Source organism: Phycomyces blakesleeanus (genome assembly GCF_001638985.1).
Source record: "Phycomyces blakesleeanus NRRL 1555(-) unplaced genomic scaffold PHYBLscaffold_4, whole genome shotgun sequence".
NCBI lineage: Eukaryota > Fungi > Mucoromycota > Mucoromycetes > Mucorales > Phycomycetaceae > Phycomyces > Phycomyces blakesleeanus.
The window spans coordinates 2,366,824-2,379,212 of record NW_017265137.1 but is presented as its reverse complement, the minus strand read 5'-3'; the positions used below and the strand labels follow the sequence as shown (position 1 = coordinate 2,379,212).

The window sequence follows — 12,389 nt, the reverse complement described above, 5'->3', positions numbered from 1 at the left end:
CTGAATTCAATTATCGGGTTCAGCCGCAATGAGAAAACTCTCCAAACTCTCCAAACAAAGCGGAGAAACAAGGCGCGATGCATGATGAATGTTATATCTCTGTCATGAAAAGCCCAGTTAATACTGTAAGTGGCTTTTAAAAGGAGTGTAAGATTTGGGGCCTGGTGATTTTATTGATGTATAGTATCCAAAGGTACACCAACATCACAGTCCTTCCTTTCCTTCCTCTTAAGAAATGTCAAAAAAAAGGCACGTACACACATACACACAGTTTATTGGTGTATAATCAAAGGTGATTTATCAAACTATAAGACTTGGAAACAAAGACAAAATTCAATATTATTATCTTATCGAGTGAATTATGAATAGGTAAGGTATCTAAACGATTTGTGAGCTATATGTAAAGATGGAGAAGTGATGTATAGTAAATAATCAGGTAAAAATATAATTAGTTCAGTAAGAATAACGTGTACTACGTGAAACTCGACCTTGTTCTTGAGTGCGACCATATTTAGATTGAAATGCAAGCCGTTTATCTTGATATTTGAGTACATTGATTGATCCCAAAGTCTCCTTTAAAGAACCTTTGGTCGACGGTTGTGCCTTTTGGTACAATATTCTTTGGAAGTTTTTCGGTTTCTGGTTTCTTTCAAAATGAGATTATTGAAGTTGTTCATTGAACCAATAATCAAATCAAGAACAGAAGCCTAGCACGTAAAGAGCAGCAAATAAAAATGTATGATTTATTTGCAACGAAAAACAAAATACTTTTAGCAGAGAGAAGCATACTCATCTTAGTTGGTGAAGTTAGTCGCATCATCTTCAATTTCTCTTAATACGTGTAGTTTACTTTATGTGTGTTTCCTAAGAGGCATATGATGATAGGGATAAATCGGTAGTGTTATCACAAAAGTAGGTATCGTGCGTTGAGGAAGAGGAAGAGGAAGAGGATGCGGGTATAAGAGTATAATTTTTTTTTGCTGTTAATGACAGTGTTTATTGTTTCAAAGCTTATTGTCATAATTTTGTTAAGATATAAGCATATTAGAATCTATATCCAGGAAATAAATTCCATATATACCACCAATGTTATAAATATAGTCAAGTACTTGGCAGCAACAGCCCTTTATTTATCCATACTTGATATAGTATAACTTGCTTAAAAAACATCTCCAAAACGTCACTGATAAGCCTATTGTCGAATATTTGTATATTTGATTTTCGAAATTGGTAGGTGATCACGGTGATATATATTAAATAAAAGACTTGACTTATATTATAAATGTGCTATTTCATGCTTTTTGAGTGGAGAGCACAGGTCGCAATATATTATTTCTTTTTTGGTTTTTTTAAATAACTTCTTCAGAATGATACCTTATGCTATCAAATTATTATTCTAGCCAATTTCTCTAATAGAAAGATACCCCAACCCCATAACATCACCATCTCTTAATATTACCTATATTTTTTATTAGAACATTTTGGACAGTGCTTCTAATTAGCTTTTTCTATTATTGAACTTTTATGTTTAAGCGAAAAAACAGGATTCATCGGTACATATTACCACTTTTATTTACTTTATTTTATTTTATTTTATTTGTACCCATTCGCAGCATACAGGATTTTCTGTCCTTTTTGATGAGTGATCCGAAGGTTCAGTATAGCTGTATATACCCAGACGGTGTAGCTCTTTGCTAATGGTATTTTCAGAGATGTGCTCTCCAGTGAATTCTTCTACATCTCTTTTGATATCCTTCAAAGTCTGATGGTTTTTGCTTTTCACAAGCTTCAGCAAATGCCGTTCATCTCTGAGAGTGAGAATCTTAGGCCTTCCTGGACGAGGTTTATCTTCCACATATCCAGTTTCCTTGTACTTCTTTATAATCCCGTGAAGTGTTTCTTGAGGTATACATTTGGACCGGGTGATTTCCGAGATTGAGGATCCAGCTTCGTAAATTCCAACCATTATATATTTTTCTGTATCAGAAATCTTGTTGTGTTTTTTATGAAGGCTTTCTTCGTCGTGGTTTGACTCTGTGGGGTTCATGTTTGTAGAACTTAATAGGATAATAAGAGCAGAATAAAGTATCATGTAAAGAAAAGTTTATGACAGATTTTTTTATTAAAAAAAATTGCGGGAAACTCTACCGGGATTTCTAATAGTTTCATCACTCATCAAAATATACTACTTTTTTTATAACACTATAAAATGTCTCATTTGCCTACATTAAGGGTGGACAACTCCTATTGTCCACCCTTATTATCAACTTACAATGCCCAGTTTCTGCACTAAGCAATATCATTCTGTAGAATGTATTGAATCTTTCTTCTCCTTCTTATGGTTTTTATGTGACAATGCCACCCTAATGTCCTTTATCAAGCTTTGATTAATTGTGGGTCAATTTCATTGATGATGTCTATCTTCTTCAACTTGCTCCCCCCCCCCCTGTTTCCCTCAACTGCAGAACGATTCAAACATAATGGATAAGTAACTTCGAAGAAAAACAAATATAAAATTACTACACCCAATTTTTACTTAGGAGGTATTATGTTATTTCTTTTTTCATTCTTTAGATACTGCTTCTTTTTTCGCTAACGTTAGTCTATTTAGGACTATTTGGAATGAGCAATTTAACACACTTCAAGTATAAATGCACTTTCAACTTTTACAATAGCGATAGCGATAGCTGTAGTCTGTTTTTTTATTAGTCAAATACTCTGTCATGCAAATTGATTTCATAACCACATTGCTACTGTTTAATTTGAAAGAATAAATGAGGTACATAATCTTCATCGCTTCCTTTACCGATTTCTGAGAAACTTTATCACATGAAGAAACGAATACAAATCCAGGAAGTGTTTTGGCCAGACTCTACGGATAGCTAATATATACAGTACATTTCACTCTGGTCATTTTTATAGGTTCTTTTTATATTAAGGGAATTCAACAGTCTAAGGTTTCGAAACTTAAACCTATGCGTTTAAATTTCATAACCAATTGGCTGGAATTAATCTATAGCCATTAATAAAATGTCTAATTAGACAAACGTTTTATTCTTTCTTTGAATATTAGGGGATTTCAACAATCATTCAAGCTTTTAAACTTAAGCTTATGAGTTTAAATTTAAGAAATTATTGGCTGGAATCAATCCATAATCATTAAAAAAAAATTAAAAGTCAAAGCTTAAGTTTAAAAGCTTGAATGATTGTTGAAACCCCCTAGTATGGGATTTCAATATCTCTTCGGATATAAACTCAGATTAGGATTCTGAAAGCGGGTGTTAAATCTGTAGCCAATGAAAGTGAATATAAAATGAAAATTATTGAGTCCCCCTTTCTGCTTTTCCATCTTCTTCCTGTATACTTTAATTCTGTACAGATTATTTTCAGCCAATAATTTTACAAGTATAACCCCCGCAGTATTCGTTTTCATTCGCAAAGATAGTGAAACCCCCTAACGTATGGGAGGTAAAGCATGAAAATTTCTAGGAAAATCGAAATTAAAAAAGGAACTGTTAAATACCCCTTAATTATAATACAATTTAATTTTTTGATCAGGCCCATCTCTTTTATTTCGTTCTTATATTTTATTTTAATTCTTTCTCTTCTAGTCTGCAACATTGAGTCCAGTAATTACCGTGACCGCACGAATACACGTCCGCCTGCCGTGAGTTTACTACCACTATTACCTTTTGTTTAAATTTAATGGAATGTGTAACGTCCAATACAACTCGTTTTGTGCTCGACTTTTTTATTTATTTTTTGAAATACGATTTTCTTTTTATATACCTTTTAGCCTATAGATGTATGATTTTCTTTGGCTTTCGCAGCAAGACATCTCATTGAAGAAAGCTTTATTTCTCTCTTAATATCTCAAAGAAGTTTTTTCCATTAAATATTAAAGAATAAATATTTTCTTAAGCTTAATATATATATGTATGGGTTACTCTCCCCCCTTGTTTTTTACCTAACTCTTCCGAAAATATATATGCTTTATAGACGAGAATATCACTGTAAACTTTCACGCTTATCATTATTATTGACTGCCTTGGTATGCTTACATAGTACAGCTATATTATTCTTTTGGATAATACACACACGGTTCCCATTTTTTAAAGCCATCCTCTGAATAAATTTATTCAGATAGAGGTACATATATACCTTCATCTATTTAAGAAAAAAACAATTCCTCAGGAATTATCCTACTCAAATATGTGTATTTTATTCTATTTCATTTCATTTTATTTATTGCTTGTACCTAAAGGACAAACGTGTTCCTTTGTTACATGGTCCGTGCTTACTGACTTCGGAAATTAATTTTTCTTTCGGGGATTCGTGTCATACATCAGCCCAACTCCTTTCATGCTGAACAAGAAATCCTACACAAACTTGTCCCATTGATGATGAACTTGGTGCCGTCAATTGGTTTCACTGTAACTACTTTATTCTGGAATAGAACTTTGGTGTTCTTTGCGTGCGACTGCTTTATACAAGAGAACATTAATTTATTAATAAGTATACGTTGATTTCGCTATATTGAAAAAATTGAACTTTGTTGGGAACATCTGTTTTTGTTTTTGAGAAAACCGTTTGTGATTGAGAAGGTAATACATGTCTTTACCATATTTAAATGGCTTGACTTGGCTTGAATAAGGGCGTGAGATTACTCATATCCCTATATTCTTTATTCACAAAGTAAAATGTGAAATTCATAACCTAATGGTCTAATTTTTATATATATATATATAATATTGATGGCTCTGAAAGAAAAAGAAATAGGAAAATAAAAAGGAAAAGGCCGTGAACTCGCAACTGATTTTCCTAGTATGATGTGCTAAATAGCTGCCATTTACTATAGTATATGCGTACTGTACAAATAACATTTCTTCATTATCTAATTTCACAATATATATTCTATCTCCATTAAGGCGTCATCGAGACGCTGTATTCTTTTTGATTTTTTTGTTTGCTGAAAGAAAGGAGGGAATAAAGAAGGGTAAATTCAATTAATGTCCAGGCGACCGATGATCACGTCCCCCGGATCCCAGCAGTGGTCGTCCATCTGTAGTGCTATTATCCTCATCTTCATCATCTTCATCATCGTCGGGTCGAAGCATAGAGAATTCATAATCATCAGGCTGAGAGGATCGAGCAGTTCCGCTAGAGCTTGGAGGTAAAATAGGAGCTGTCTTGCCATGGTTGCGTTTGAATATGAATATTGCAGTAGCAATTCCAAGAATAGTGGCAGATCCAACTACAGCATATATGATAATGTCTACAGTGTCATTTGTCTTTTTACCCGAATCCCCCTCGTTTTTCACTTGTTCTTCTTCGTCAGCATTGGTGTACTGTCCGTCTTTTCCGCTTGGGCCATTCAAAGGTACCGAGTTGGTCTCAGAAGCAGCAGCTTTGGTGGTAGACTCGATGTGACTATTGGAAGGTGCGGATCCAGATGCCGAAGCAGAGCCTACGCTAGAAGCAAGTGAGAGACTTTTGGAAGGATTGGCTTTGATACGAGTGGGTCTAGATGGCTCAGTAACCACACTTGGTGCAACAGCAACAGTAGTTGAGTCAGAAGTAGGGGCAGTTGGTTTTATAACAACGGAGGTGGGTTTGACGACGGGAACTTCCTCTGGTTTATAAACTGGATTTCCGGTGAATTCAGGATCCATCTCACCAAAGAGAGTAAGAGTCCATTTCAAGAGGTTTCCAGTCATTTCGGGATGGGATACATCATACACCAGTAGTGTCCAGTCACCAACAGGATTCTCATCCCTTTCAAAAAAATATATATTCAAAGATTAAAATCTAATTCATTGCCTTTCTTTTAACTATCTATTTATTTTCCTCTTATTTAATATATACTAGTGCTATTCCCTTACCAATGCTTAACAGACATGAACTTCCAGTCACGAATGCCATCTGGACTGAGATCGCGAGGTCTTTCAGTTGCAAGTTCAGATTCAACCATGTGAGGACTTTGTAGGTTAATGACAATATTTCCTCGCTGCTGATGTTCAATATCAACTGTAGCAGTTACGTGCTCTAGACGGAGTAGTCCAGCTGCCTTGATCATTTCCTCTGTGACTGTGATCGCACTCTTGAGAGCAACACGGTGTTTGGCACCCGAAGAATCAGGAATGGCGGCCTTGTTAAGTATAACAGAAAGTTCAAGGTGGGTCTGGATATTCACTGATTCGAAAGCTCTGGCGGCTTCGATTAAAGCAAGGGTATTGAGACGGCCGTAGCCAAATTTGTGGTTGTAGATTCGTCCTGAGGGTAGACGCTTCCAATCCTTGTCTTCAAGTTGAATTGGCTCGGCTGTTTGGACACAGAGATGCTGCATGTCACGCCAAGTAAGATCAGGTCTGACACCAAGAACAAGTGCAAAGATTCCTGCTGCATTGGGTGCTGCTGCAGAGGTACCACTGTGGCTGTTGGTGCACACTGATGTACCCACATTGGTTGTATACTATATTATTGGATATTAATATCCGAGCTTACATCACATCGAGCCCAAAGACCAGGTCTCTATCTCTATCTCTCTCTTTCCCTTTCTATTTCTTTCTTCTTTTCTTTTTAGATTACTTACAATGTATTCTCCTCCTCCACTTGAGTAAGTAACCACTAGCTGTGCCGAGCAGCTCTCTGAATAAGGTGGATGATTGTCTGTATGGTCAATTGCACCAACTGTGATGGTGTAAATACTGTTGGTGTATCCATCAAAGTTGCAGTTATCTCCCGAAGCAGCACCATTTCCGGTTGCAAACACAAACACAGATCCCTTTCCACCTCTTCCATTCTTGACTCCATTCTGAAATGCATCGGCCAGCATACCCACAGGAGCTTCCATTTTCTCACCATCGTCAGAAGGTCCCCATGAGCATGAATAGATGTCATTGTCTTGGTATTTGTAGTTCAGTGCTGCTGCTTCATCTGCGTCTGTGATATCACCCGATAGAATACGCACACCTAGTAACCAAAAATAAATAAAGAAATTATAAATTAATATATATATATTTCTTTTCTACAATTTCTACTCCTTTAATCAACAACAAAGCATGTAAACTTGTGTTTTTTTTTTTATTTTGCACACATGTGCCTTTAATATACTCATTTATGTTAAAATAAAAGGAACAAAGAAATGTACCTGCTACCCGGGAATTGTAGGCAATTCCAATACCACAAACATCATTCTTTACAGCAGCAATCTGTCCTGCACAACGTGTACCGTGGCTATCGTCCCACAAACGTGGCTTTGGAAATGGTGTGTGGTCGTTAAAATCATATGAGCCCTCGGCAAACTAGCAATTGTAAGTGAGTAAGTGATAAATGTGGGTGGAAGAGATTAATTTCACAGTACTGATTAATCACTAAATTTACTATCACTATTGCTATTACTACCACCATATAAGCTTCTTTTTTTTAATATATATATAATCACATACAAAGTTCGCAGCAAGGTCCTGACTCTCATAGTCCAAACCATCATCAAGAATGACAACTGTAGACCCATTTCCTGTAACTCCCTGTTTCCACACATCAACAACATTAATGTCTTTTCCGGGATATTGCTGGTTGACCAGATGCCATTGTTGAGGGAATCCGGGATCAGTAATGTGCAATGACTTTTGGGCATCTGCAAGTATTTCTGGTCCCTTAAGTTTTACGGGAGCTCTCTTGTCCCAGCCGGGAATCGGGCCACGCTTGTGAAGTCGTTTGAGAACTTGTTTGTCGATACTTTTAACTGCATCCCATGCACTTGAACGAATCTCATCACGAGCCATCAAGGACCGCTTTTGTTTGTGGGCCCAGAATGCTTCGACAGTAGGGTCATTGGTGTCTCGTTTGGATAGATTTGATGTGATTGGTGCACTGACCAAGAAATATGTCTGTAATTCTCCAACTGGCCCTTCGTACCGTACACCGAGAGAGTTGGCAATTGATTGGGCATGAGTTGTTGTGTGGGGATGCTCCTGAGGGAAATGAAGGGCGTAGTAGTGACGAAGAGGATCCCGCTTGACAGGTTGGGCGAGTACAGTTGCCAAGGACAGTAGTGCAAAGGCAAGGATCCGCATCGAGATAAGAAATAGAAAGGAAGAGTGAACTTTTTTTTTCTTTACAAAATAAAATAAAATTAAAATACATTTTTCTTTTTTTTTTTTAAAAAAAAAGAAAGAACCCAAAAATAGCAAAGATAGAGTGCGGCTGGTAAATTTTGTTCATTCTGAAAAAGAAAAGAAAAAAGAAAAACAAATAGCAAATTCCAAAAATTAGGGAGGTTCAGGTCTTTTGGTCGAGGCCGTTAGTCCAAAGACATATTCTTATTATTCGAGGAGACAGAGACTCTGACTGTGTTACCAGCATTTCTTTGTTTATTCAGAGCTTTCATAATAACGTATAGCCAAGTGTGCTCTATACTCTTTATCATTGTTAAGCGAATGGTATTGAATCATAAGAATTAAATTGAAAAGAGTGACAGCCAAAAGACAGCGAGATGAAGAAGAAAGAGCCATAACTGCAAAGCTGCCGACGGTTTGTCAGGACAGACATTAAAACATGTCAATCTCGGATGATAAATAAAGAGCTACATATAAGAATTTTGTCGGCGGAAACGCCTGCAGCCAACGCCAATGTCAATGTCAAAGTAGAATTCGAAGCTCTTGGCTTAGGGAAAACAGTACCAGCGGGTTGCGGGATCTTATGATAAATTGGATATGCTTAAATATCCGAGTTTATCATTTGGGCCAATGTTACAGAGGAGCGATATAAAAAGCATAATGTCACAAAGTTAGACAATGAAAGGGCATAATATTCTTTTCATCAAGAGCGGAAAATAATTCACGATACATGGGATCCTGGGTGAGGAAAGTTGTTTTGGCGTACGTATCAAGAAATACAGAGCGGTAAGTAGCACATGTGAGGGTCTTCAACTGAAGATAGTCGGCACCGTATGCGAGATACTTCACCAAGTGAGCAGGTTCAGGAAGAAAAGGATCAACAACTCGTTGTTGAGGTCAATCAATAAAAATGCGTCGTGTATATGTACCTGGTGCTTGACAGTTCTGGAGATTGTTAATTTGTGTCTCAAATGATTGCTAGATTACTCTTCACAGCTCACATATTTCTCCTCATCAAGCTCGTCTTCAGCCAATCTGAATAATAACTACTTTGTAATTACAATGCTTAGCACTGTCCACTCTTTCAGATTGCATTGCTTTACAAAATGATCCTGATTTTACACGACTGCTCTGCGTTGATTATATATTAATGCGATTCTCATTAATACTGGCAGCAAAAATCAAACACTTCTGGCTACAGTTTCCGAATCACAAATGCCAGACTTTTTTGTGCTTTTTTTTGGACTGTTGGTCATCCTTCTTGCTCTCTTATAATGAACATCAAAAGCAAGATATATCAGATGTATGCCCGTTTCTACAAATGAGGATCTTGAAAAGATTAAGAAGTGAAAAATATTGCTTCAGACACTGTACCAATCTGAGGTAGCAAGGTGAGCCATAAACAATTGTTGAACATAAAAGGATTTGGTTTTACTACTCCACTATTCTTATAGAAGCGAATTTTTTTTTAAAAAAATAAGCAGATGAAGTAGCTGGATCAGTTGGATCAGTGGGCTTATCGTGGAACTAGCCAAAAAATAAAGAAAGGAGACGACGGTAGTTGGCTTGATGAATGCTTGAAAGATAATGATGATGGTCTTGTCATTCCTTTGACAGCAGACATAAAGGCTAATGTCGTCTCATTCTATTATACAAAATTATTATTGTTTCCTGGAATTCATCATCTTTTCAAGTGTGGCAGCAATGCATTTAAATAAGCTCAGTGTAACATGATCGCCTTTTAATGATAATTTACCAGCCGCAATATATTGGTTCCTTGGCAATTCCCTCTATTTTTTGTGTGCTTTTTATTAATTGTTTGTGCTTCTTGCCAAGAAATAGAAATCTAACACAAAAGACAGGGGAGTTCAGATCAATGAATTACCGACGTGGCTGGCAATTACTTGTGGAGTAAAGCAGTTGTTAGAAATTTAAGTTGAATTTTGGGTTTCTTTCAATCTCTATCCCCTATCTTGTGTGTATATGTGTATTCATAATGATATACGAGCCAATAAGTCAATAATTCAGTGAATGAATGAATGAATATATGAGCATGTGAATGAAAGAACGAATGAATTATTATATAAATGAATGAGTGAATGAATGAATGAATATATGAGTATGTGAATGAATGAATAAAGTAATTAATGCCTTAGTGGCTAACTGAATTACTGACTGGTTGGTTACTTTTAACAAAGAAAAGAAGGGGATGAGGAAGCTTTTACAAAGTTATCTTAAGGAGTCTCCAGGGAGGTAGATGAGGGAAATACTTTACGAATGTTGAGGTTAATACGAGTACTATTCATCCATTTTCCAAGAAGCTCCCCATCCAACTGGTCACCAAACGCATCAGATCCGAGGTAATCTGGCAACGTGCCTTCAAGGATCCTAGGAACCCCTATTATATAAATATATACATTTTTGTGTGCAATTAGTTATAAAGTTGGATATTTTCTCTTTTAAAAAAATATTAAAATAAGGAGAAATATTGTTCCTTGCGCTTACCATGATAGGCTTTCCGACAAGCTCCCGTCATGACAATAATATCGCCACTGGATAGGCGGAGAGCTACAGGGGGTGTTTCCTTTGTGGGACCTCCAAGAAGATAAATGCACGACAATCCAAAGCTGATACATATATATATTTTAAAAAAAATCATAAAATGAGAATTTGGTTATTTATCAAGATCACCTCTTCAATTAACATTTGGTTTGTATGTGTACAAAGTAGAAAAGAAATTTACCTGGCGGAAACAAGTGGGGCTTCCATGTTTAGTTCACTTTTATCAACATGGGCCATCAAAGTGTCTTTGATCTGATAATAATTAATTACTCCGGCCTCAGCTGCAAAATCATTGGCCTGGTATGAATTCGTCCAGCCTTCACCACCAATTCCTTGGATTGCAGTCACCACATCCACAGCCATCTCACCCACTGTCGAGGGTACTTTGATATCTCGCTCGAGATCATATTCTTTTGTACCCCAGTGATATTGATATCCGAGCGTAACCCACCGCTGCTTACGGAGCATATCTGTGGGTGACAGCAATGAGTTGGCCAAAAAAGCACCCTGGCTTTTTTCCTTTGGAGGCACTGTCGGAATAGACTTGGCTCCGGATTGCTCGGCCACATAAAGAGGCCAGAGTCCTGTTTCGGGTATCTTGAAAAATGCGTCATGGTTGGATGTATTGGGTGGTCGAGCAAAGTCTGTGAGGCATTGTGCAATCATTGCCCTTTGAGCTTCTGGGCTGAATGGGTTAGGGATCACTATTAGGCCCGGAATATCTTTGACTATATAAGCGGTCTGTGAAGTTATTTGTGGGCCAAATACATCAGAAGTAAGAGGATGGGCAAGAGGTACGGCTATTAGTTTATCGTGAGGTGCGTGGAGATCAATCACATCTTCCATAGATGGATGAGGTGCTTTGAAGTGTCGTTCGAGAGTGCGAAAAGGATCGTGGTGTGGCTTGTGTCGTTTGGCAGCATTGTCTTTTTGTTGCTGTTCCCAGATCTTACGTTGTCGACGAGATGTCAAGTGAGCTGGAGGTTCCATTGGAATAATAAGGTTGTTAATGTAGTCAACATTGCCATTATAAGCCACGGTCTAAAGTACAGAATAAATAATATAACATAATATAAAAAATAAAAATAAAAAATAAAAAATAAAATAAAAAATGTATGTCAGCCCTACACAGTCTCAAGTTTGGCTTTTTTTTACAAGAATAGAATAAAGAGGTTGGAACTCTTTGAGATGGCCATGTCACACTAGGTAATATGTATACTCTAGACTTTAAATCTGAAGAAATAAAAAAAGGGAACACATACATATGAAGCATGTTACTATGCAATAAATACTGTGAATAATTTACTCTTAAAAAAAGAGAAAGAAAAATATGTAATGAAATGTTGCTATTAACGTTGATCCTGTTACTGTTGCGTTTCAAACTTATTCAATGTGGATATGTGTCTATAATATTGAAACATACTTTAAGTAAATCTCTTTATTCTAAATGGTAGTTTGTGAGCTATCTCCTAATGAAGGACTAGATATTTGAATGTCTTTTTCAAAGTGGTCAAAGACATTAAAGAAGATGTGTTGACAGACAACACCTTTTCAATGTCGAGAATAGCATATTTAAAAAAATAAAGAAATAAAGACGATAAAGATGCGATTATACTTTTAGCCAACTCATTGTTTTTTTATATATAATATATTAATTATGAAATTAAAATAGAGGTAATTTCTTTTGTATCTGTGCGTTCATTACTT

General features: G+C 36.5%; 3 protein-coding genes across 3 annotated transcripts; all 3 read right to left on the bottom strand.

The window, feature by feature from the left end:
- Nucleotides 1-5,672: 5,672 nt before the first annotated feature.
- On the bottom strand, nt 5,673-8,078 carry PHYBLDRAFT_108764 (hypothetical protein; the record flags this gene model as incomplete). The annotated part of the gene is made up of 5 exons (XM_018428065.1): nt 5,673-5,775; nt 5,883-6,472; nt 6,593-6,972; nt 7,151-7,304; nt 7,449-8,078. Coding segments are annotated over 5 exons (1,857 nt in total), but the record flags the coding sequence as incomplete, so codon positions are not given.
- A 509-nt stretch (nt 8,079-8,587) lies between these two features.
- PHYBLDRAFT_141795 (hypothetical protein) lies at nt 8,588-9,215 on the bottom strand (the record flags this gene model as incomplete). Its single annotated transcript, XM_018430671.1, has 3 exons — nt 8,588-8,667; nt 8,846-9,004; nt 9,182-9,215. The coding sequence occupies 3 exons, from the start codon at nt 9,213-9,215 to the stop codon at nt 8,588-8,590; spliced, it is 273 nt and encodes a 90-aa protein (XP_018295976.1).
- A 1,166-nt stretch (nt 9,216-10,381) lies between these two features.
- Nucleotides 10,382-11,429, bottom strand: PHYBLDRAFT_99262 (hypothetical protein; the record flags this gene model as incomplete). The annotated part of the gene is made up of 3 exons (XM_018444091.1): nt 10,382-10,518; nt 10,626-10,747; nt 10,864-11,429. Coding segments are annotated over 3 exons (825 nt in total), but the record flags the coding sequence as incomplete, so codon positions are not given.
- Between the last annotated feature and the right edge of the window lie 960 nt (nt 11,430-12,389).